The sequence below is a fragment of the Eretmochelys imbricata genome, chromosome 6 (assembly GCF_965152235.1).
Source record: "Eretmochelys imbricata isolate rEreImb1 chromosome 6, rEreImb1.hap1, whole genome shotgun sequence".
NCBI lineage: Eukaryota > Metazoa > Chordata > Testudines > Cheloniidae > Eretmochelys > Eretmochelys imbricata.
In genome coordinates, this window is record NC_135577.1 from 31,030,012 (window position 1) to 31,057,216 (window position 27,205).

Below are 27,205 nucleotides of genomic sequence, written 5' to 3' on the forward strand. Positions count from 1 at the left end.
GTTTGACCAATGTACATGGCAGAGGGGCATTGCTGGCACATGATGGCATATATCACATTGGTGGATGTGCAGGTGAACGAGCCTCTGATAGTGTGGCTGATGTTATTAGGCCCTGTGATGGTGTCCCCTGAATAGATACATGGGCACAGTTGGCAACGGGCTTTGTTGAAAGGATAGGTTCCTGGGTTAGTGGTTCTGTTGTGTGGTATGTGGTTGCTGGTGAGTATTTGCTTCAGGTTGTGGGGCTGTCTGTAGGCAAGGACTGGCCTGTCTCCCAAGATTTGTGAGAGTGATGGGTCATCCTTCAGGATAGGTTGTAGATCCTTAATAATGCATTGGAGGGGTTTTAGTTGGGGGCTGAAGGTCACTGCTAGTGGCGTTCTGTTATTTTCTTTGTTGGGCCAGTCCTGTAGTAGGTTACTTCTGGGAACTCTTCTGGCTCTATCAATCTGTTTCTTCACTTCCACAGGTGGGTATTGTAGTTGTAAGAATGCTTGATAGAGATCTTGTAGGTGTTTGTCTCTATCTGAGGGGTTGGAGCAAATGCGGTTGTATCGCAGAGCTTGGCTGTAGACGATGGATCGTGTGGTGTGGTCAGGGTGAAAGCTGGAGGCATGTAGTTAGGAATAGCGGTCAGTAGGTTTCCGGTATAGGGTGGTGGTTATGTGACCATTGTTTATTAGCACTGTAGTGTCCAGGAAGTGGATCTCTTGTGTGGACTGGACCAGGTTGAGGTTGATGGTGGGACGGAAATTGTTGAAATCATGGTGGAATTCCTCAAGGGCTTCTTTTCCATAGGTCCAGATGATGAAGATGTCATCAATATAGCGCAACTAGAATAGGGGCGTTAGGGGACGAGAGCTGAGGAAGCGTTGTTCTTAGTCAGCCATAAAAATGTTGGCATACTGTGGGGCCATGCGGGTACCCATAGCAGTGCCGCTGATCTGAAGGTATACATTGTCCCCAAATGTAAAATAGTTATGGGTAAGGACAAAGTCACAAAGTTCAGCCACCAGGTGAGCCGTGACATTATCGGGGATAGTGTTCTTGACTGTTTGTAGTCCATCTTTGCGTGGAATGTTGGTGTAGAGGGCTTCTACATCCATAGTGGCCAGGATGGTGTTTTCAGGAAGATCACTGATGGATTGTAGTTTCCTCAGGAAGTCAGTGGTGTCTCGAAGGTAGCTGGGAGTGCTGGTAGCGTAGGACCTGAGGAGGGAGTCTATATAGCCAGACAATCCTGCTGTCAGGGTGCCAATGCCTGAGATGATGGGGCGCCCAGGGTTTCCAGGTTTATGGATCTTGGGTAGTAGATAGAATATCCCAAGTCGGGGTTCCAGGGGTGTGTCTGTGCGGATTTGATCTTGTGCTTTTTCAGGGAGTTTCTTGAGCAAATGCTGTAGTTTCTTTTGGTAACTCTCAGTGGGATCAGAGGGTAATGGCTTATAGAAAGGGTGTTGGAGAGCTGCCGAGCAGCCTCTTGTTCATATTCTGACCTATTCATGATGACAACAGCACCTCCTTTGTCAGCCTTTTTGATTATGATGTCAGAGTTGTTTCTTAGGCTGTGGATGGCATTGTGTTTCACACGGCTGAGGATATGGGGCAAGTGATGCTGCTTTTCCACAATTTCAGCCCGTGCACGTCGGCAGAAGCACTCTATGTAGAAGTCCAGTCTGCTGTTTCGACCTTCAGGAGGAGTCCACCTAGAATCCTTTTTTTTTGTAGTGTTGGTAGGGAGGTCTCTGTGCATTAGTATGTTGTTCAGAGGTATGTTGGAAATATTCCTTGAGTCGGAGACATCGAAAATAGGATTCTAGGTCACCACAGAACTGTATCATGTTCGTGGGGGTGGAGGGGCAGAAGGAGAGGCCCCGAGATAGGACAGCTGCTTCTGCTGGGCTGAGAGTATAGTTGAATAGGTTAACAATATTGCTGGGTGGGTTGAGGGAACCATTGCTGTGGCCCCTTGTGGCATGTAGTAGTTTAGAAAGTTTTCCCATTTTCCCCTTTCTTTTTCCTCCCCCCCCCCCCCGACGTTCTTCTTAAACCCTGGATTTGTGCTGGAAATGGCCCACCTTGATTATCATACACATTGTAAGGAGAGTGGTCACTTTAGATAAGCTATTACCAGCAGGAGAGTGGGTTTGTGTGTGGGGGGGTGGTGGTGAGAAAACCTGGATTTGTGCTGGAAATGGCCCAACTTGATTATCATACACATTGTAAGGAGAGTGATCACTTTAGATAAGCTATTACCAGCAGGAGAGTGGGGTGGGAGGAGGTATTTTTTCATGCTTTGTGTGTATATAAAAAGATCTTCTACACTTTCCACAGTATGCATCCGATGAAGTGAGCAGTAGCTCACGAAAGCTTATGCTCAAATAAATTGGTTAGTCTCTAAGGTGCCACAAGTATTCCTTTTCTTTTTACGAATACAGACTAACATGGCTGTTACTTTGATCCACATAGCAACCTGTCTGATGTATCACCTACCAGTGAAGACTGCCCTTTTAATAGCCATTGCATCAGCTCAAAGGGTAGTAAAAATTCAGGCCCTCATGATTGGCCTTATACAGTGTTTCATAAGGATAAGGTTAATGTCAGGCCTCATCCCAAACTCTTGCCTAAAGTAATTTCAGAGTTCTGTGTGAACCTGTTTATTAATATCCCAATTTTCTTCCTCAAGCCTCACTCATCCTTGGGAGAAACTAAATTTCATACACTTGATGTACTAAGGGCACTGTCATTTTACAGTGAAGGGCAAAAGCATTCAGGAACATACCTAGACTGTTTGTGGCCTTTGCAGAGAGGGTTACGGGTCAGACAATATCCTCTGAGAGATTATACATTTGGAGATCTACTTAGATAAGGACATGTTACAAAGTAGCTAGATTAGATCTACCTCGCCACATTAGAGCCTATTCCACTAGAGTTCAGGCAGCCTCTGCTGCATATTTGCAGAATGTCCTTATTTCCAAAATCTATAGGGCAGCTACTTGGAGCTCTGTCCACACCTTGACAAGACACTATTCTTTGACAGAGTCTTCTAATTTGATGCCTGCTTTGGTAGGGCTGTCCTACTGTCATTGTTTAAACAGGGATCCTCCAAGTACCCACCCCCAAGCAAACATGCTTGTTCGCCACCAAGAGTGGAATCCATGTCGACAATCACTCAAAAAGAATAGTTACTTCCGCAGTAACTGTGATTCTTCAAGATGTAGTGTCCACATGGACTCCACAACCTGCTAATCTTCCATTCAACTGTGGAGTTCTTCTATTCTTGGCTTCTGTACTGATGAAGGAACTGAAGAACAGTTAGGCCAGCCCCCTGCCCTTTATGCCCTCAGATGGGTGGGCAAGAGGACATCTAAGTCATTAGTACAGCTCCAATAGACACTTCTGTCCAAAAGTAGCCTCATGTTGCATACATGGGGCACATGCACACCAAGAGTGGAATCCATGTAAACAAGATGTAAACAATGCATCTTGAAGAAGCATAATTACTGTAAGGTAAGTAACTGTTCTTTTCTTGTGTCAGCTGCTGCTTTACAGATGTCGTCTCAGGGGAGGGGGAATGGGAAAGAGACCTTTTAAATTACAGAATATATATAATGTATATTATTTTCCAAAGTCTCCTCAAGCACAGTATAAAGTCTGGTACAAAAGATCTGGTATATTACATTTCTGGCAAATTGAATATCCTTAGCATATCATAAAAGTAACACCATAGAGGAATGGTAAACCCAGTCTTTGTAAAGCTCACAAATAGGGATTGCATGAAGTCTGCAAGGTTGAGTTCTGTAGGGTTGGGAGCCGGCTATCCCTGCAGTTTTCTAGGGAATTCAGATTTTTCCAACCTAAAATGGAAAAAACCCAGACCCTTATGTCCGTTGTCCCCGCCACACACACGCTTTTATAGTTTTATCGTAGAGGCCTGGTGGCCTGTTTCTCTTTTGGCTCCTATCTTGAAGATGAGTCACTCTCCTGATCTTTGAGTGGGAGGGGATATTTTCATAACACTGATCACTGTCTTCCATAGTCCAAAAGAATTTTGTGGTGAGACAGAATGCAGTCCACCCTGTCCTGTGTTAATTAGCTTGCTAATTAATTAGTTAATTAGCCACTGTCAGCTGATGCGAAACACTAAGCTGGGAGTAAGAGATATTCCATAATTCTTTGAAAGAAAAATGAACATAGATTTTCTAACTGTTCTACAATCACATGCAACAGATTATGTTTAGTCTCTCAACCTCAGCTCAATGTCAGTGCTGGACGGTAGCATAAATAGGTTTTCTCTCCCAGTGCCCTATGAGTAGAGGGGAAGGTAAAGGAGAGCATAGAAGATCTTTTAGCACTAACACTAGAACAAAGTGGGAGTGCATTACTTATCCTTTAGATGTCAAGTGTGTAGGAGTGGGAAGGAAATATTTGTAGGGAAGATGACTTGCAAACCCACACCCATTTCAGATTCAGTAATGTGCTGATCTTCGGCAAAGAAGATTACTTCAACTTGTTTTGGGATTTGTTGCTTATATGTACGCTGCACAGTTACACTCATGGCTTCACATCTTTTCCACTGGTTCAGCTTATCATAGATCTTTCATCACTGTTATTGCATATATGGTTTGGACTCTAGTTCTATAATGCTATACTTCACATATATAAATGGGGGACAAAATTACCTCCTGATAAAACAACCCAGTGAAATGTAGCACTGGAAAATGACATGTTCTTAAACTTCCCTGGTATAGCTCACTTGTCATTGTTTTTTTTAATTACATTGGCTGTACTGCAGTTGAAGGTATACCGTTGTAAAAGAACGTGCAATATCGTTCTTCCCTTACTCCATCAAAATGCTAGAGTTGCTCCCTGACGCTGCAGCTCGTTGATTCTCATTTTTGTTTACTTGGGTATTTATATTTGTGTGAAAAAAAAAAACTAATTTTTTTCATGCCATATCAAATTTTGGTGTAGACCTGTTTATAAGCCGACCCCTGCTCTTTGATGCGTCACTTTTTTACCAAAAATATTCGGCTTATGAACGAGTATATACGGTAATTTCTACCAAGCTGTGAACAACAAGATTGTTTTCACTTTCTATACAATTTCTAGAAGAAAATAGTCAGTGCTTTTTAATATTTTTTTGGTTTATAACGCCCCTATATATATCCATGGTACTCTGTCACCTAGAATACTGTGTTTTAATTTTAGTTACCCTATCTCTTAAAAATAAGATAGCAATATTGGGGGGTATTCAGGGCAGACAATGGGAATCATCTGAGGCATGGAAAGTCTTTATATGACGAGAGACTGAAAAGACTGGGATTAAGAGGGGAACACGAAAGATGTACACAAAATAATGAGTAGTATAGAGAGAGTAAGTCAGGAACTACTCTTTACCCTTTTTTGTATTACAAGAACAAAGGAACGTTCAGTGCAATTGAAATGTGGCAAATTCAGAATTGATAAATGGTGATTTATTTGTCTTACCAAACACCACATTGATGTGTGGCACTCGTTGCTACAAGATGTCACTGAGGCCAGCAGCTTAGTGGAATTCAGAAAAGGATTAGACATTTATATGGCTAAAAAAGAACATCCATAGTAATGTAATGGAAAACTGTGCTGCCTCAGAGCATAAACCAATCACTAACTAACAGGTATTAGGAAGAAGCTTCCTGTGTGGGCATCTCATTCCATAATTGTTGACCACAACATTTCTTGCACCTTCTGCTGAAGCATCTGGTCCTGGCCAATGTGCGAGATTTACTGAATTAGTCCCTGGTGTGATCCAGTATGTCAGTTCCTAAATTCCTATGCTTGTTTATTTATAGGCTTTCCTATGATGCTTATTGTAATATCTTCATTCCTCACAAGCATTAATGAATTTACCCCAAATTAGAGACTACCTAAAGTCAAACAGGAAGTCTGGCAGAGCCATGAATATAAACCAAATCTCCTGAATCCCAGTCAAGTGGGATTTTCACCTAAACCATAAGACCATACTTCCCACTTGAGGTAGTCTTCATAATTTTGACTGTGGCTCTTGTTACAGAATTCAGCACACATTGATAGACGCTCTATGCCTACTATGGGATATATGACCCATACTGTAAGTGCACCGAGTTTACATGGCAAGTCGGTAAGTTGAAACGTTGGAATTCTTTTTCCCTTCCCTGCCACCAAATTATTGTAGTAAGGTTTTCAAGTCCTACTATTTTCTTAGTCATATTGTTTTTTCATGTTTGAAACCCAGCTAACTCTTCTTAAACTTGACTACGAAAGCTTAAGCGTGGACCATGTCCGGCTCTCATTAAGGTCAATGGGAATTTTGCTGTTGACTCTAGTGGGGGCGGAAGTAGGCCGTGTGTAGAACTTCTTTAGTTTTGTTACTATACTACAGTTTTCTAGTAAACCCTCTTCTTTTATTGCGTTTATTTGACCAAATGCAGAATTAATTCAATAATTGCTTAATCGGGTCAAGTAAATGCTGTCTGGGCACTGAGGTGAAGAATGTAATTACAGTGACACTCCCTAAAGACTGCTAATTTCCTCTTTACAATGTGTCTAAATACCTGCAGCCTGAAGAGCTAACATTGCTTCTCATTCGATTAAGGAGACATCAGGCTAAGTTGGCTAGTATACAAAATTACACAATCGCCCAATTACTACAGCATTTGCCAACTAATTCCATCTATCAGGTCAGCTGCTGATTGGCTCATCTGTGCTGTATGATATTTTGTGACTCTGCAAACGCTCCATTAGTGATGTGCTTGAGTCTGTGCTTTGTTGACCATTCTTTGGTATTCTCAATCCCTGAATCATTTGTGTTTTTTCTTTGTTGTTTTACAAGCTGTAAATAAGTATTTTACGCTATTGGGTGCTATTGCTTATGGTTTCAAAGCTTTAGATATCGTTTTGCTTTGATATTACTTCTGAGAATGCTGCCTCTTAAAATCTTTTCAGAAAAGAGAATTAAGTATACTTTATTCATTCTGACTGAAGCAAAACACTGTCTTTGCACTGCTTTCATAATGGGAGTGGCTCACTTCACCACATGCTGCATTAACTCCAAAGTGAGATATATCAACCAGCTAGAACACTCATAGTAGCTTGTAACTGCATAATTTCTGCAGGTAAAGATTAGCTCATAAAAGTCGAATTGTTCTTTTGCTTAATTGGTCAATAACACTAGCCATCATAGGTCCATAACAACACAGTTGATTGCTTTGATGTAAGAAGTTTTAAAATTGGAGATGGGGCATAAATGCAGTTGTTAGGAATCTCTTTATCAAGGTACTAGATTTGTAACATTCTCCAAAGGGGAGCCATCTAGTAACCTGGGAACATTTATGACCATGAGGCAAAATGTGGGGGCTCTTTTTTAACGCTTTCAGCAATTTTTCTTTTGACCAAATTTAAGGAACTTTTCACTATTTTTTCTCTAAAACACTTATATCCCATTTCCCTCACCTGCCAAACAGCTGCAGTGAAATAGTTTATATAGAATATTCAGGCAATCAAGTAAGCTAATTGGTCAAACATAACTTCCTCTATTACAATGTATATTGAACATACCAGAGCAATCTTAAATTAATCCTTGCAAAGAAATGTAAGTGTGGTGTATGGATTCACTAGCACAGAGTTTTTTCAGATAACTATTTTCATTGTATCAAAACACTGAAGTCTCAAAACTTGAAACCAGAATAGTTGTCTTTTCTTCTGTTTATGCCAATAAGTCCAGAATTCAAAATAATGAAAATAATTCCAAACAATATTCTGGATATGTTGCCCAGTTAACAAAGATTGTTTGCAACAGTTATGTCTTGCTTTGTTGTTTGTTGAAAATATTTTTGTTGAAAGAAGAGACATCATTTTCTGTTGTGACTCTGGTGTGCACAATTGTTTGTGTAACTTAAGTAAAGGTAATACTATCCTTGTATAATTATAAGACCATACAGACAGTAGCTATTAACTAGAGAGTGTTTCAAAAAGAAAAAAAAGTATTCATTTGAACATGATCAGATGAAAAGCCAGAATGGTTCTCTAACTATATGATAATTTTTATTTAATATTATCCATGAAGCGGCTGTTCCATCTCTCCCAAACTGAGGGATGCATATTTTAAAATGCGTATGAAATTTGACCAGAAGTGTTTTGATGGATTTGTTATTAAATGAAATATTTTGCATTTCATATCTAAGACCAGTCCTAAGTAAGGCAAATTGTTCTGTCAAAAAGGCATATAATACAGGATGCTAAGCCATGGCTTAACACCTTTTTCGATACAGTATCCTACTCTGAGTATACTAGCCATAAAAATGTTGTTCATGTCTTTGAAAATAATTTAAGCCATAAGTATGTTTTTGTCACCCTGTACATTATGAAAGTGGGGGGGAATCTGGTCTCCATGATACTTTGCCTATTTCATATTCAATCATAAACAGCAATGTGACAGTGAGGCCAATGTGCTTATTTTGTGCCACTTGTGTACCTGCTTTGTCACTTTACTTTTTATCTCTTATTTACATATAGCTTAATACAAATTTTCCAGTATTTGCAAATTACTATTAAAGTAGTGAAATACATTGCATTGTTGTTCATTCTTTTTATATATTTAACTGAAGGCTGATGACACCTACATCCAGCTGAAGAAAGACTTGGAATATCTGGATCTAAAGGTAAGACATATTTATAGGAATCATATTTCCAGTATTGATCATCCCATCAGTCTTCTGTATATCTTCTCCCTACCTGCATTACGCACAATCTTGTGTATCCAGACTTTAGAATGCTGAATTTTCTTTTGGTATAACTGGAAAATCTCTAAAATTGAGAGTGTCTTACTTCGCTGACTATAAGCTGAAAATGTAAACTCAGAAAATTTGTTGCAAGTTTATTTTGTTTTAGTTTAATATACAAACAGAGCAAGAATAATTTCATTTTTATTTTGTAAGTTTAAAGAAACCAGAGTAAAATCTGATTCAGAATATTAATGTCTGTTACAGCATTATGGTAATGCTGTTATGTTTAAGACTGAGTATTCTAAGTTAACAGAATACAGAATTTTAGTGTTTATTCATTCCTATTTTTCCTTTATTTCTATTAGAAGCTGTCTCCTTTTATGATAACAGTAAGAATATTATTATTTCTAAACATATTTATAATGTAGTAGTGTTGTGATAAATGAGTTAAATATATTGCAATCTTCCTCTCACCTCCATATTATTATGTGGGGGGTTTCCTTGCTATACTTGCATTTCTGAAGATCCTAAATAATTCCCTTCAAACCACTCATCCTATGAAATTTAGCATCATGGCCCCCAGCTCACAACCAAAGATTAGGTGGAACTCCTTTCAGAATGAATCAACCTTTTCCCTAAATTATTCTCCATGGTTCACTTAAGAGTAATGCAATATTTTCCTAACTACTTCATGTCATTATTGAGCTATTAAATAGCCAGAAACTTCCTAGAATTAGCCCATTGGACAATAGGGTAGGTTTGAAAAATAAGCCCATATTGTTGTCATGTTCCTACAGCTTGCATTTACAACTTTGACAATGTAACTAAGTTTTTTTATGTGCTGTTAAATCCTTCTAAATTTGGCTCATTTTGTTTCAATTTTAGAGTATATATTTTTGATACACTCACAGCTTTTTATTGAAACAAATTTTACAAGTTCAGTTTATAAAAATATTACGTTGTGATCATTCTTTAGCAATAGGATCAAATTCATGTGACATTGTTTAAAGTTCAAGTTTTTCACAGACAGTGAAATTCTGTATTAACATCTATATCAAGCAATAGTGGCATCCCGGGGTGAGTTCAATTAATTGACCCATTTCTTCCCAAAGAGAGATCTCAAATTCTTATTTATATCAGGTCGCCAATATCATGTTGAATGAATTCAAGATGTTAAACAGTGTTGTTATCCTGGAGCTTAAACTCTGCGTCTCAGTTAAAATAGCTATCCTACAGAGTAAGCAGATTGAAAACAAAACTAGATTAATAAACATTAGGTTTTGAAAAATCCATGAAAAGAAAACTAATAATTTTGCTCAGCACAACAACCTGCTAGCTCTCATAGTGTGAAACTCTTCTCCTCATGCATAAATCATTGTTGTAGGGACTGAGCAAGATTTTCCCCTGCAGTTGCATCTCTCAACTGGGAACCTCCTTAGTGCTGGGCACAGGAACTGAGAGCAGAAAGACTCTCCTGTGCTCTCAGCGCCTGCAGTTGGTGTCCAACCAGCGTGGAAGAGGAGGAGGAATCGTAGGATTGGAAGGGACCTCAAGAGGTCATCTAGTCCAGTCCCCTGCATTCACGCAGGACTAAGTGTTATCTAGACCATTCCTGACAGGTGTTTGTCTAACCTGCTCTTAAAAATCTCCAACAATGGAGATTTCACAACCTCCCTAGACAATTTATTCCAGTACTTAACCACCCTGACAGGAAGTTTTTCCTAATGTCCAACCTAAACCACCCTGGCTGCAATTTAAGCCCATTGCTTCTTGTTTTATCCTCAGAGGTTAACGAGAATAATTTTTCTCCCTCCTCCTTGTAGCCGCCTTTTATGTACTTGAAAACTGTTATCGTGTCCCTTCTCAATCTTCTCTTCTCCAGACTAAACAAGCCCAGTTTTTTCCATCTTCCCTCATATGTCATGTTTTCTAGACTTTTAATCATTTTTGTTGCTCTTCTCTGGACTTTCTCCAATTTGTTCACATCTTTCCTGAAATGAGGCGCACAGAACTGGACATAGTACTCTACTCCACGCTGATTAGGCCTCAACTAGAGTGGAAGAATTATTTCTTGTCTTGCTTACAACACCCCTGTTAATACATCCTAGAATGATATTTGCTTTTTTTGTAACACTGTTACTCTGTTGACTCATATTTAGCTTGTGGTCCACTATGACCCCTAGATCCCTTTCTGCAGTATTCCTTCCTAGGCAGTCATTTCCCATTTTGTATGTGTTTGTTCTTAACTGATTGTTCCTTCTTAAATGGAGTACTTTGCATTTGTCCTTATTGAATTTCATTCTGTTTACTTCTGACCATTTCTCCAGTTTGTCCAGATCATTTTGAATTTTAATCCTGGCCTCCAAAGCAACCTTCCTCCCATCTTAGTACCATACACAAACTTTATAAGTGTACTGTCTATGCCATCATCTAAATCATTGATGAAGATATTGGACAGAACCATACTGAGGACCAATCCCTGCGAGACCCCACTCAATATGTCTTTCCAGCTTGGCTGTGAACCACTGATGATTACTCTCTGGGAACAGTTTTACAACCAGTTATGCACCTACCTTATAGTAGCTCCATCTAGGTTGTATTTCCCTAGTTTGTCATGTGAGACAGTATCAAAAGCCTTCCCCCCTATCCACAAGGAAGTAGTCATACAGGATTGCAGATATGGAGGGATGAGGTTGCAGGAGCTGGGGAAGAGTTGGCAGGAATTGGAAGGTGAGGGGAAGCAGAAGGGGACAGGGACAGGAGCTACATGGAGAGGGGGACACGAGCTGATGGGGTAGATAGAAGCAGAAAGAGAGGGAGACAGGAGTTGGGGTGAGAGTAAATAGGATCGGGGGGCAGGATTCAGGTGATGAGAGGGGGGATAGGTGTAGGGGAGAAGAGGGCCAGGGTGGGAGTTGAATAGGTATAAAGTGTAGCAGGAATCAGGGTGGAGGTCAGAGAGAAGAGGTAGGATATGCAGGGGACCATGGGCACAAAGGTCTATATAACCATTAGTTAACACTCACCTCCTGAACCTAAAATTGAAAACTGGGGTCCTGAGTCTCTACATTTCTTTGCTGTTAGCAAATACACCGGACCCTCGCTAGAACGCAGGATTTGGGATCCATGTGCGGTACCACGTTAACGTGGGGACCGCGTTAAAATGAATTGCAATTAAAGTAATTAAATTTGGGATCCATGGCCACGACCGTGTAATATGCAAATTCGTGCTATATAGACACGTGTTCTCGCGAGAGTCCGGTATACCTATGAAACCCAGAGGCAAAGCATGTTTCTTATCCCTCCTCTAGAAACTGGTCCACATAGAGGATTACAGCCTAGTACTGCTACCAGTTACTCTGCTAGCTCAAGTGGTAGAAAACTGTGCTGTGAATCTAAGGATCTAGATCCTGCCAGTGACCCAAATTGGGGAAGGGTGTCAGTATGGTTACAAATGATTGAATTTCTGCATTTGTAAATCTGTTTGTTTTTTTCACTAGAAAATTACTCTAAAAAAACAACCTATTAGAGATTGCAAAGTCAAGCACTCAAAAATTAAGAAATACCAGATTAATGTTGCCTGTGCCACCTTTATTTGCCTTCTTTGTGTGTGTGTATTATGATTAAAGCTACAATTTTGTCACAGTGGTCACAGAAACAGTGAATTTGAATAAAGTCTGTGAAATGCCCCAAAACCGATAGGTGTTGCGACCTAGCGCATGGGATCATAACATCACTCAGGTTTGGTAGATAGTGGTGTTGCAACCCCATGTGCTAGGTCACAATGCCAATCGACTTTGGCCATCTGTCTCGATCTATGGAGGTGTTGTGACCAAGTGGGCCAGGTCGCAATGCCAAGAGCAGGGGACCTGGGCCTAGCCCCACGGGACAGGATCCATGAGCGTAAGAAGTGAACTTGTTCTCCCACAACCACCCATGCGCTCCCCACCGTCCTGCTTTCCACACATATCATTGTTTTCTTGCACCTGTGCCATGAAATGTATTAAAAAATTGTGTGACAAAATTGTAGCCCTAATTATGAGTCAGTTTTTAATTACATGATCACATACAGTTTTTTTCCATAGGATCCCTGCCTCATTCAGTGCACGGAAAGGAAGGTGCTCACAGAATGAGTAACTATTTGATATTTGGTTTGATCCTCATTGTTTAATGTGTGACCCCATGCCTTAGGCCTGGTGTACGCTAGAAGATTAGCTTGATTTAACTGCATCAGTCAAGAGTGTAAAAAATTCACCCCCCTGAGCAGCGTAGTTAAGATAAAGCAATTATCAACAGAATAATTCTTCCATTGACCTAGTTACCACCTCTCGGAGAGGTGGATTATCTGTGCTGACAGGAGAATCCCTCCCGTTGATGTAGGTAGTGTCTACACTGAAGCGCTACAGATGCACTGCCCTGTGGCGCAGCTATGCTGCTGTAGCATTTAAAGTGTAGACAAACCCTTATTTACTGAAAACTAGTCAAATCCTTATACAGTAAGGAAAGACATTTCATGTGTAAGCTTATAATAAAGTATGCTACAGGCAGTGGAGAACTGAGATATTAAAAGGAAGTAGTTTGTTTTCTGCTTAATAATTAAGAGATCAGGTGTAAACTATCTGTAGAGTGGGTGGGTAAATCTGATCTCATAATACCATAGTAACTTGTTGATTTTTTTTAATTCAAACATACATTCCAGATTAGGAAATGCAGAATGTGAATGAGGAAGGCCTAATGAAGTGTACAAGAGTGTGTGCCATTAAGCAATTGCACTAGAGCAATTCAAGAAAATCTGGGATCCTCTGTGGAGCCATTCAGTAGTTCATCATAGAAACGTAGGGCTGGAAGGGACCTTGACAAGTCATCAAGTCCAGGTCCCTGCACTGTGGCAGAATCAAGTCAATCTAGACCTTCCCTGACAGGTGTTTGTTCAACTTGTTTTTAAAAATCTCCAATGATGGGGATTCCACAGTGTACCTTGGAAGCCTATTCCAGAGCTTAACTACTATTATAGTAAGAAAGTTTTTCCTAATATCTAACCTAAATCTTCCTTGCTGCTGATTAAGCCCATTACTTTTTGTCCTACCTTCAGTGGACATGGAGAACAATTGATCACCATCCTCTTTATAACAGCCCTTAATATATTTGAAGACTGTTATCAGGTTCCTCCTCACCCAAAAAAAACAAAAACAAAAACTTCTTTTCCCAAGACTGAACATGCCCAGTTTTTTTAACCTTTCCTCGTAGATCAGTTTTTAAAACCTTTTATCGTTTTTGTTTGTTTTGGACTCTACAATTTGTCCACAATTTCCTAAAGTGCGGTGCCCACATTTGGACACAGTATTCCATCTGAGGGCTCACCAGTGCCAGTAGAGCGGGACAGTTACCTCCTGTGTCTTAGATACGATATTCCTGTTAATGCACCCTAGAATGGTGGTAGCCTTTTTTGCAACTGCATCACATTGTTGACTCAAAGTCAATTTGTGATCCACTACAACTCCCAGATCCTTTTCAGCAGTACTGCTACCTGGCCAGTTGTTCCCCATTTTGTAGTTGTGCATTTGATTTTTCCTTCCTAAGAATAGTATTTGGCAATTGTCTTTATTGAATTTCATCTTGTTGAATTCAGGGCAGTTCTCCAATGTGTCAAGATTGTTTTGAATTCTAATCCTCTCCTCCAAAGTGCTTGCAACTCCTCCGAGATGTTATCTCCAGATTTTATAAGCATACTCTCCACTCCATTATCCAAGTCATCAATGAAAATATTGAATGGTCCCAGGCCCTGGAATGACTCCTGAGGGACCTCCTAGATATGCCTTCCCTGTTTGACAGGGGCCACTGATAACTACTGGTCTTTCAACCAGTTGTGCATCCATTTTATAGTTGTGCACCCACCTAGACCACATTTCCTTAGTTTGCTTATGAAAATGTGTGGGACATGTCAAAAGCCTTACTAAAATCAAGATATAACTTTGTAACCTTCTCTGCTCCAAACTTATAACAACTGGAGTTCAGTTCCACTGAGGTGAAGAGGAGAGAGAAGTAAGGTGGAAAGTATGTGTTCATAGAGAGAATTAAGGAATAGTGGGTAGCAGTTTTTTTTGTTAAAGGAGGAGTGCAGGATCTGTGATGTGCCAAAGCCAAAACATAGATATCCTGAGGGTGCTCGTGTTATCACCTCTAAGCACTCTGCACAAAGCAGATTGTACTGTACTGCTAATTTCCTGACACTGGATTATGACCTGAAAATATCGCACTATACTTGGTGGGCCCTTGGAAGCTGCAGGTTTGGCAACACTGTAAGACCCCGAGTTATACACTGTATTTGCATATGTTGCAAACATTTAAAAGAATTAGTTTCATTGTTGAACAAGCAGCCTTTCCAAATCATAACTAATGTTATACTAGAGGAGAAGCAGCCAGTTATAATTTCCAGGTTGTTTTTTTTAATTTTGGTGATCCATGTGGAAAGAGAAAGTGCTCAACACATGTCAGTATTCTTCATCTCTTAGTCAAGGGGTAACAATCAGGAATGAGACAGCTACAGTACCTGCTGGTTGCCTTCCCCTGGAGAACAGTTGCATAGAGAGAGAGGAGATCATCTTTACAGATATTTTATTTAACTTCTGGAATCTCTTTCTGATTTTTTCATGGGATTCTGAGTTGTAATATTTTTTTCCCTCATAACAAACTGTTGCTAAACTTTTGTTTGAAACAGATAAAAAATAATGGACCTCTGATCAACATGGTTTACAAAGTGCTAAAGAACTCAGCACAAGGGTTACTGTCCGGTATAAATGTAAGACTGCTTGTATCTGAAATGTGACCATCCCATCGCTTTTTTTCAAATGGCAATCAATGTACATACCCTAGCTTCCACAGGTGTATCATGATAAATAGAAGAGCTTCCTGCAAGATGTTTTTTCAGGCTGTATGCAAAATTATGGCTGACCTCACTGTGCTTGGTTTCGTCTTACCATATGTTGCAAATGAATGGTTGTGTTAAATAGTGACTCCTTTATGTAATTCCGAAAGTGTGAAAGCATGCTAAGTCTTATTTTATGTTCTCATTTTCACTGCTTTAAAATTAAGGTAACTTTTGCACTTGTGATTATATAATCCATTTCAAAATATAGCAAATTATTCATAGTATTTTCATTGCAGACTATGAGAAAAGTTTACCTATTCACTAACTTGCAGATTATTAAACCAGCAAATTTAGTACTTGGACACACTTCTGTTTATGCTTAAATATACTAAATATTTTCCTACACTTGAAAATGTGACTGAACATTTACTATCAATAATGCTAAATGACTTGCATTAATAATTTTAAAAGGAAAATCATTCCTATTAAAATATTGTACTATTTGGCAATTTATGTTGAAAATGTTAAAAATAATTAAGACTGGTTTCTTCTAAGGGAGAGTAAACCCTCTTGTATTTGATGATGGGGAAATAACAAACGTCTGGCTTTTATTTCATGAAATTCACATGATAAATATATGCATTCTTTGAAAATGGAAAGGTGAGATGTAAAGCCATGAATAATATAAAAATGGTAAATGTACTCATATCTTAAGACTGGAATAATATATGAAAATCCTACCTGGTGGCCTGCTAACTTCATCTAAAATAAAATGTTGAGGGGATAGTTGAGTCTCTGTACCACTTTACATTGTGGGTAGTTCTTAAGGATTATCTGCTTTCCTTCTAGAAGTTGGATATGGAGCCAGAGATTGCTGGAATGAGAGAGGGTGAAACTAGAAAGAAGTACATCCAAAATGAAGTGTATTTAAATATCAGTTTCACTCCTGCCCCAGACTAATATTCCTCTTTGCATTCCCATAACATTCATCATGGACTGAGAAAGAGTGAGCCCTTTGTAGATATGCAGGAACTACTAAGACACGTTTTTAGTCAGCTGGGACTCTATCCTGCAAACGCTTATGCACGTGTTTAACTGTAGGAACATGAATAGTCCTATTGACTTCAATGAAGATGACTCATACATAAAAGTTTTGTAGGATAGGGGCCTTACTTTGTAACTAAATGGGATTGATGTTTCCTTTGATTATAAATCTGACACAATTGCACTTGTCATTTGTCACGGGTCCTGCTCCGCCCCCATCTTCTGACCTGCAGAAACTGCACCTCCAGGTGTACTCTCAGTGAAGCTTTATTTCAAGGCCCTTTCACCAATATCACCACAGTCCCCCATGCTCCCACCTATTTACAGTGTTTGCCAAGTTTTAGGCACTCTCAGCAGGACTTGAGGGGAACAGAGGTCTCCCTAGTCTGAAACCTCTGTGTATTTAACCCCAGCTAGCCCTGTTCCTCTCTTCTCCCCTCTTGCTCCTCTTTTCTTGCACTTCCTTCCTGTGCCTTCTTTAAGCCCTGGGCTGATTGGCCAGTTGAGTTCATTAACCACAATCAGCTTCTCCTGGGGCACTAATTAGCCTCTAAGTGATCAGAGTGCAGGCTCACCTACTCAGTATCTGCACTCTATCACATCATTAAATAGCCTAATTTAACTAGTTGGTAATCCTTTGGAATTAGATATTGATGTACCATTGTCATATTTCAAATATTTGATATGGCATGCTTTTTGTAATAATTCTAGAGTTGTACATTTTCTTTTCATGAAGAAAATAATATTGATATGTTACTTTTATACAAGTTCTACAAGTTATCTAAAATTTCTTATATTTCAAAGGATAAGCCCTTTAACATTTATTTTTAGTGTCGGTAAATCATATAGTGTGTTGGCTAAAGCATATAACAAAACTTTTTCTTTATCACTGAAGCATAATTATATTTCACTTTGCCACCAGTCTAATATATCGTTAAACCTTATTCTTTTTAGGTGACAGGGCGTGATATACTAAAAGAACGAAGTACAAAACCTGTCAAGATTGCAGAAAGTGATATTGATGTAAGTATCAAACATCAATTCAAAACCCTGTCAAATATAGTTCCTTTAGCATTTAGCTGTTTCTGTTACGCTATAATTGTTCTCATTCTGATCCAAATGAAAACAAAAATCGTGCTACGGAAGAAGGGTTTCTTTCTTTTTTTTTAAATCTAACTTAAATATATATGGTTTTATTGGTAGGTCAAGCTAAGCGTTTTCTGTGAACAGGACGGGATTCTACAGGACTTGGAAGACAAAATAAGATCCCTTAAGGAAAATAAAGTAAATACAATTGAAAATTTTATATGTTAATAATGATAATAATAATTAATACATTCTCTTGGACAAACCTTAACGTTTCTTATTCAAGCTTTTGGGACTCCAAACCAAGCATTAGATTATTGTAATGTACCAATATTGTAATAATTCACTTTGGACAATATATACAACTCTTTTATTAAAGAATGAAAATGGTATGTTTTGAGTATTACAGATGAGTAATGTATTTGGAAAATATAGTTTTAAAAAGTTTCAATAATGCATATTTTAAAACTACTCACATTTATTTTTATGTGCCCTCTATTACAAATTTTGATGAATGCACATTTTCAGAATAGTTTTGTTTTTCTTTTTAAGTTGACGATGGCACAGGGCTGGGTCAAGGAAAGGGCTCAATCTCTATCATTTTTTTTAACACAGTTATAAGATTTAAAAAAAGTCTCACCAGAGAGGCAACTGTGTTATCACAGTTAGCAACGTATTAAAACTTGTGCTAACAAAAACTATATTTAAATACCATTGTAGGTAATATGATTGCACTAGCATTATGAAAAAGGCTATAACAAAGGGGGCGGAGGGGAGCAGATCTTGAGTTGTTTCAATGTAGCTAAGCCAATTTACAACAGTTGAGGTTCTAGCTCCAAAGGTCTCAACCAAACTTGTAGTAACTTCTTTGACCTGTTTGCTGCTAGGACCTTCTTACTCCTCCTCCCAATCTTCTTCCTTCCTTCTGTTTCTATCCCATTTAGAATTCACATAGTGAACTGTCATAAATATAAAGGGAAGGGTAACCACCTTTCTATACACAGTGCTATAAAATCCCTCCTGGCCAGAGGCAAAACTCTTTCACCTGTAAAGGGTCAGGAAGCTAAGGTAACCTCGCTGGCACCTGACCCAAAATGACCAACGAGAGGACAAGATACTTTCAAATCTGGAGTGGGAGGGGGTCGTGGGGGGGGGGGAAGGGGACAAAGGGTTCTGTCTGTCTGTGTGATGCTTTTGCCGGGAACAGATCAAAAATGCAAGCCTTCCAACTCCTGTTAAGTTAGTAAGTAATATAGCTAGAAAATGCGTTAGATTTTCTTTTGTTTAATGGCTGGTAAAATAAGCTGTGCTGGAGGGAATGTATATTCCTGTTTTTGTGTCTTTTTGTAACTTAAGGTTTTGCCTAGAAGGATTCTCTATGTTTTGAATCTGATTATCCTCTAAGGTATTTACCATCCTAATTTTACAGCGGTGATTCTTTTACCTTTTCTTTAATTCAAATTCTTCTTTTAAGAACCTGATTGATTTTTCATTGTTCTTAAGATCCAAGGGTTTGGGTCTGTGTTCACCTGTACCAATTGGTGAGGATTATTATCAAGCCTTCCCCCGGAAAGGGGGTGTAGGGCTTGGGGGGATATTTTGGCGGAAGATGTCTCCAAGTGGCTCTTCCTCTGTTCTTTGTTTAAAACGCTTGGTGGTGGCAGCATACTGTTCAAGGATAAGGCAAAGTTTGTACCTTGGGGAAGATTTTAACCTAAGCTGGTAAGAATAAGCTTAGGGGGTCTTTCATGCAGGTCTCCACATCTGTATCCTAGAGTTCAGAGTGGGGAAGGAGCCTTGACATAAACATTAACAAAAGGACCTTTTCTTCCCTTCTCTTCCTTTCATTGTGTGTGTATAAAACTAACATTTTACTAGCTGTGAGCCCTACCTACATACTCTAGGGCTGCTGAAATTAAATGTGTTCATTAAAATTAATGTCTGATTATAAAAAGAAAAGGAGTACTTGTGGCACCTTAGAGACTAACCAGTTTATTTGAGCATGAGCTTTCGTGAGCTACAGCTCACTTAGCTGTAGCTCACGAAAGCTCATGCTCAAATAAACTGGTTAGTCTCTAAGGTGCCACAAGTACTCCTTTTCTTTTTGCGAATACAGACTAACACGGCTGTTACTCTGAAACCTGTCTGATTATAGTAGGTAAATTAATCTGTACTACAGCTTGGTATTTCTGCCAAAAGGTATGAATAAATTCAGAGGCAGTTTAGAAAAAAATTCTTTCTACCGTTTGCACAGAAATTAAACATGAAAAATTTCACTCCCATTGGTTAATGTTTTTGAAAGGTGCAAACACTAAAATGGATTTGTAATGGGAATTGTGTTGCAACTTAGTGGTTGCTACTGACTCTTGCTACAGTGATGGCCCAAAGCTTCACACCTTCCAATAATCAGTTTCCTTCTTTGTTCTCTCAGTAAAAGGAAAATCTGTGATCCTAGTGATTTAGAGGAAAGACATGAGAGGTAGACAAGATTTTTCATATTCTCAGTAGTAAATCAGTACAGACCCATACAAATGTAAGTCTATTGCTATTTTCCTTTTTTTCTTTAGGACCAGCTGGAATCTGTCTTGGAGGTTTTGCATAGACAGATGGAACTGTACAAAGACCAACCACAGCATGCAGAAAAAATTTCTTCCCAGCAGAGACTTTTGCAAGAGGACCTCATTCATATTCGGGCTGAAATATCCAAGGCATCCACCGTATGTGTTCAGCGCTTCCAAAGAAATGCTAAACTAAGCACTAGACTAAAATGAATTACTTTTCAGACATAGGGTTAAATCCTACAAACCAATTTAGATAATGTACAGAATGTGAAAGCAAATCATGCAGATCTGTCTTTTTAATGGAAGTCTTAACTGCAAATCTTTGTTCCAGACTCCACTGGCTATCCTGGTATAAACTAGAGCAGTGGTTTTCAAACTTTTTTTCTGGAGACCCAGTTGAAGAAAATTGTTGATGCCCACCACCCAATGGAGCTGGGAATGAGGGATTTGGGGTATGGGAGGGGCACAGGGCTGGGGCAGAGGGTTGGGGTGCGGGTTGCAGGATGGGCTGGGAATGAGGGGTTCATGGTGTGGGAGGGGGCTCTGGGCTGGGGCAGGGGCTTGGGGTGCAGGAGGAGGTCAGGGCTCTGGGCTGGGGATGCAGGCACTGGGGTGGGGCCAGGGATGAGGGATTTGTGGTGCAGGAAGGGGTTCCAGGTTTTGGGGGGGGCTCAGGGCTGGGGCAAGTGCTTGGTGCGGGGAGTTGGGGTGCGGACTTACCTCCGGTGGCTCCCGGTCAGCAGTGCAACCGGAAGTGGCCAGCAGCAGGTCTGGTTACTAGGCAGAGGCGTGCAAGCGGCTTCGCTCAACTCTCACCCTCAGGCACTGCCCCCCACCCCAGTTCCCATTGCCCGGTTCCTGGCCAATGGGAGTGCAGAGCCGGTGCTAGGGGTGAGGGCAGCGCGTGAAGCCCCATGGCCCCCCGTCTAAAAGCTGGACCCGCTACTGGCCGCTTCCAGGATGCAGCATGGTGTCAAAACAGGTAGGCACAAACCTGCCTTAGCTGGGCAGCACCACCGATGGGACTTTTAACAATCCAGTCGGCAGTGCTGACCAGAGTGACCCAGTGCCTGACATGCTGTGACCCAGAAGTGGGTCGCGACCTGAAGTTTGAAAAATGCTGAACTAGATTCCCTGGAACTTTTCTAGGAGAAAAAAGGAGTTGGGTCTTACCCTGGAGTATTAGCCAGAATTTTCTCTCTCTTAGTTACCGCGACCTAATAAGAATAAACTTTAATAAAGGCACCACATCAAATTAATGTTATGTTTCATTAATTGGCCACACAAAAAGGGAAATTTTAAACCCACCTACCCACTCTGTACTCAGCCATATAATCCCTAACTCCTACAGCACATGAGGCCAGTTTTTAGAAAACTGCCTCTAAAATTGTACTCATAAGTCTTGTATGTATATGTCAGGTAAATTAAAATGTCTGTCATATACATGCACGTGTGCAGTGTTTTGTGTCTGCAGACAATGCACTGTTTTACAGGCTGTGTTGAAAATTTATGTAGAGGTGTGTAAAATCAAATTATCTTCCACTATTTTGAGTTAGATAGAAGAATGTACAGCTGCAGATGTTAGCCACAATGTAAATGATTTAAGGATTCTCTGTTGGCCCCGACTCGGGGTGAATTTGTACCAACATTTTAGAACTCTCTTAAAATAGTATGTTCAGTTTTACACATTACAGAAGTAAAGTGAACAGGGTATTGAAATTTAAGTGGTCTTCCTTCAAGAATTCATATCATTGCCTAGATTCCTTTGAACACCTGCTTTGTCATTAAATAACTAATACAGCATTCTGTGTTCGCATATTATCAAAAAATTTCTAACTAAAGATTTTGGACTCTGTCCTGCAAGGTGTGGAGCACTCTGGCCATAACTCAGTAAAGCATTTAGGCTCATATCATTACATTCTGTTCAGAACAGATCATTTTTCTTTTTTCAATGGAACAACCTAATTCTTAAAGTTAAGAACATGCTTATTGGTTTAACTGGCTGAAAGATAGAGTGCTGTGTACCTTTTATTGCTTATCGTAGGGTTGCATTGAAACCTTTCTCTTTGCCAACAGGAAATGGAAAATGCTTGGAATGAATATCTGAAATTGGAAATGGATGTGAACCAGCTGAAGCAAGCCTTACAGGAACAGATGAACAGATCATTTTTTCCTCAGGTGAGTCTGTTTTCAGGTATTAAATTACTGTTGTTGAGATCTTGTCTGAACTCTAAAATGATTTAACTCCTGGGAGGAAGTCTCCAAATGCTTGTTCTGTGTGGGGTATGCTGGCCGTCTTCCCTGCCTGCTGCTCCTGCTGGATGTATCCAAAGTCAGCAAACTATACCTCAACGTACCTAGCTATCTTGAATGAAACATGTATTTAAGAATCTCATATTAGTTTTAATATTAAATACAGAAACAATCATTTGCTTTTGTCTTTTTGTTTTTAAATTAATTTTGATACAGGAAATTTAAACATGCCATATAAATATAGTCCGTAGCAGGGAGACATGCTTGAAAGAAGGGTCTAATGGAGAAGCACTAGACATAGGTTGATATTTGTAACAGGAAAATAATTAGAAGTTCTGCAGAAGTTTCTTCTTGGAGAATTAACCTTTGGTTGAAACCTAGAGTGTGAGATTCTGCTAACAATAATATTGGAGAGTAAAGAGAACTAAACCCAAGAAAAATTCTGTTTCCTAAAATGTCAACATCTATAATTTAGAAGTGGGAAAAAAAAGTTTGAAACGTTACCTGGCAAAAAATATGGGGAAATCCACTGGCAGGGCATTAGTACTAATGCAAACTCTTTGAGAACATACATAAAGGGGGTGGAGGGGTCACCATTAAAAAGTCACCATTTACTAACACCATAGCGTGGTATTTTAAATTTTGGAAGTAACTCCAATCATCTTGTTCATGCAAGGCTATCCTAATCAATGTCCCATGATTCAGGTATTGTATTTACAGCTGCAGGTATTTGAAACTGCTAATAACAGATCCTTGTTATTCCTGAACTTAGGATAAACATCTAGGAAGATATTCATTTGCTATATGTTTAATTCCTAAATGCTGCCGACTCCTGGCATTCTTAACCCTGAAGTTTCCACTAATGCCTGTTTGTTTCATACATTCTTTTGGCTCGTAAAGTGGAAAAATGATGGTAACATAGCAATGAGATGTCTAGCTTTATTTCTAGTGTGGTAAATGTTTTTCATAATGTTGTGTCTGTGCGAATTTGTCAGTATATTATTAGATACTGTCATTTTTTACATTAATAACTTTTTAATTTATGTCTATGCTGGACTTCCTAGTTTTCCATTTATTTGATCTGTCTTTGTTGATTCATCTATCCACTTTTAAGGGCATCAGTCACAGACGTGCTATTTTCCTTCCTTGTTCTCTGTCATGTTGGGATATTAGTGGATGGTTATCTCTGCACATCCCTTGTAAATTGAAACAATTGTTTAGAACTTATCAGTGATTGAAAGACATCTGGATTTTAAACCAATTATTTAATTTTGAATCATGCAGAGAAGCGCTATTTTCATATGTCATCTTATTTGCAAAACTCAATGTGTAGTGCCAGATTTTTTCTACATACCTGTTGTTTGTAATTATTGCTTTTTATCCTTAGAACAAGGTAAGTTGTTGAGGGTTTTTTTACATTTATCTTTACAAAGCATTATTTTAAACCAAAAAGCAAAACCAACAACAACAATTAGAGTTTTCATTCAAATCCCTGGCTATTTATCTGGATATTTCCTACCAAAAGAAAACAGCAGTTATATTTTAAAATTCTTATCTGGTTACACTGTACGTCTGTCCCATTATCAATTAGACTGTTTCTTTTGATTGTTATCAACTAAACCTCTTCTATCAAATTATGGGTTTGAGAAGCTTTTTATATTTATCATCCTTCTTTAAATTCCATTCCCTTGCTTCTAAAGAGGTCATTTCTCAACCTTGATGTCTGGGTAGCTTTGAGTGCCAGAATATTATTAAACTGAAGTCAACTGTATAACATACCATACCAAAGAAACTTAATTAACTTAGAGTTAAAGTTGCCCAAATTCACGTCCTATCAACTAAAAAAAAAAATACAACAAAAAACAAAAACCAAAAAACCCAAGGAAATTAACACTGCTCATATGTCCATTCAGAATACACTTCACCAAGGTCACAGTTTCAGTTGTGTATTTGAACATAGTGAGGAACTGGGTTTGTACATTGTAGTTGATTATACACTCTTCCTGTGCCCTCCTTCCATATCCTAACCCTGTTCCCAATAGTTGGAAAGGACGGGGAGAATTCCATCCTAATTGTTTGAGTTGCTAGTAGTTTGACTATGAAGGCAGCATTTTCCCCGGGGGAGCCTCTACTGGCTCACAGAAGGACCCTTGATCTGATAACTTAGCAGGACTCCCGACTCAGAAGATTAAGATGCCCTGTGTGGCAGGGAGGACATGGATAGAGAGTGGCATTGACATTAACATGGGAAGTGGGTGAAGCAGGGTTTCCTAGTAGCTAGTTCAGTTGTCTAACCTAATTCCCAAGCTGACTTCCTGCTCCCTCCCATTCCATGTTTTTTCTTTATCTTTTATGAACATGAAATTCTTCTTTCATTCTTGTCTGTCAGGTCAACAGCGACGATGGGGCGGAGTGAAGTCTTTCCATCACTCTCTATCTTGTGCCAGCTCCATGGCTTCATTCATCTTTAATATTTTCATTCTATGTCATTCTTTACCATGTTTATCCAACTCATCTTCGGTCTTCCTCTGTTCTGAGTGTCTTGCCCTTAGGTACGTATCGCCATTTCTGATATCCTTTCTTGGTCCATTCCTGACATCTGTCCAAACCGTCGCAGTCATCTTTCTGGAACTTTCTGTAACAGCATTATTTCTCCAAAGCTGTTTTCCTGTCTCTTCCTTTTTTATTTTCTGTATTCCCTTCCACCAGTTCATATTTGCAGTCAAAATCTTTCATTCATGGCCTTTCTTCATACTCCGGCATTCCGACCCGTATGGCAGTATTAGCATGACAGTTGTCTCACATACGCTGACTTTTGTTTTTAGCCTTCCAAATCTTGCAGAGTTTTCCAAATGCAAAAGCAGCTGGTCCAATTCTTCTTTTTACATCATCTTCACAATTCCCATTCTTCAATACCACTCCTCCAAGGTATACAAATTTTTCCACTTGTTCTAGATCTTTATCTCCAAGTTTGGTATTTACCTTTCTCTTGTCTTCCCATTGCCATAATTTTTGTCTTCTCCATGCTGATCTTCAAGCTGAATTTCCTGTTTTTCCAGTTTACCTTGTCAGTTATTCTTTGTAAATCCTCCTTGATCAATTCTGCAACCTCTGTGGTTGTGTTGTCATTTCCCAGAGCCTTTTTCTTTTTCAAACTTTCTATGAACATCTTTAATACAACTTCTAAGAATTCCAGTATCTCCTCTCCTTTGTTTGTGCTGGGAAGCTTCTCCAGGATCATTTCATCTACTGTGTTGTTCGCATTGTACAGCTCTTCAAAATATTCTTTCCATTATTTTTTCTTCGCTTGTTCATCCTCAATTATTTGTCTGCGCTTGTCATTCACACCAACATCTCCATTTCATATGTCCCATTCAGTTCTCTTACCTTGTGATACAACCAGTGTTCCCTCTAATTTTCCCATACATGTGCGGAATGAATTTTGTTATGCACACCAATATGGAGGTGATGTGTGACACATCACCTTCATATTGGTGCGCATAACAAAATTCATGTGGTGGGGGTGGGACCGAAGGATTCATTGTGTGGGAGGGTGCTCAGAGCTGGGGCAGAGGGTTGGAGTGCAGGGGTCTGAGGGTTCCAGCTGGGGGTGTGGGCTCTGGGATGAGGCCTGAGGCGAGGGGCTCAGGGCTGGGGCAGAGGGTTGGGGTGCGGACTCTGGGTGGGGCCAGGGATGAAGGGCTCAGGGCTGGGGCAGAGAGTTGGGCTGAGGGCTCAGGCAGGGGGTGTGGGCTCTGGGGTGGGGCTGGAGATGAGGAGTTTAGGGTGTAGGAGGGTGCTCCGGGGCTATGGCAGGGAGAGAGGACTCCCCCCAGCTCTCTCTCCCCAAGGCAGCTCCAGGGCTGGGGCCGTGGGAGAGATGCCCCTCTCCCAGCTGCGGCACGGTCAGACCCGGGGCTGGGTTGGGGTCAGGAGAGGGAAGACCAGTCTGCCCACTGGTGCTTCTACCTTAGCAATGACCTTTCATCGCTCACTGAGAACCAATCACAAAGCCTTCTCTCCGGAGCCAGGGCATGTGGGCCAGCACAGACCACAAGTCCCAGCACACATTGCGTCCTGGAATGGGAAGACTGGACCAGCAGAAGATGCCTGATAGTCCGTGCTCCTTTATGGCTCTAAACCGATCAGAGCCCTCTCCACGATGAGGTGCGAGAATACAAACCAAACGGCGCCTGAGTTGGCGTGAGGATTTGGACCAATTAGCACCTGCCCTGGCTGGGGCTAGGTTCCGACTGCCCCTCCTCTATCTGCGGCAGGTCCAAGGCTGAGTTGGGGCCGGGGGAGGGGTGCCCCTTCCCCAGCCACGGCAGGTCCCTGCTGGGCGGCTTTCCTGAGCGCCTGCGTGGCACTAAATAGGCTGCTGAGCAGCCGCACAGCTTACAGGGAATTTAGGATACAACCCCATATCACATTCTCATTGTGTATTCTTGTGCTTCCTTACATTGTTTGCATATTCAATTGTTTCCGTCTCTCTCTGCTTTCTGTTTGATCTTTCTGGTCAGCCTATTGTATTTAGCTCTTAGACTTGTCCTCTTATTTTATTCTCCTTCAGCTTCCTATGTTTGTCATTCAACAGCAGCACTTCATCTATTATCCACCTTGGTTTCTTCATTTTCACCTTGTAGCTC

General features: G+C 40.1%; 1 protein-coding gene across 1 annotated transcript in view; it reads left to right on the forward strand.

Moving 5' to 3' along the window:
* Nucleotides 1–27,205, forward strand: part of PLEKHA7 (pleckstrin homology domain containing A7) — a 290,610-nt gene that overhangs the window by 235,734 nt on the left and 27,671 nt on the right. The window contains exons 12-17 of the mRNA XM_077820064.1: nt 6,056–6,142; nt 8,628–8,681; nt 17,611–17,679; nt 17,860–17,940; nt 20,310–20,459; nt 22,380–22,481. Of these exons, the coding sequence (XP_077676190.1) occupies nt 6,056–6,142; nt 8,628–8,681; nt 17,611–17,679; nt 17,860–17,940; nt 20,310–20,459; nt 22,380–22,481 (543 nt within the window). The remainder of the gene's footprint in view (nt 1–6,055; nt 6,143–8,627; nt 8,682–17,610; nt 17,680–17,859; nt 17,941–20,309; nt 20,460–22,379; nt 22,482–27,205) is intronic.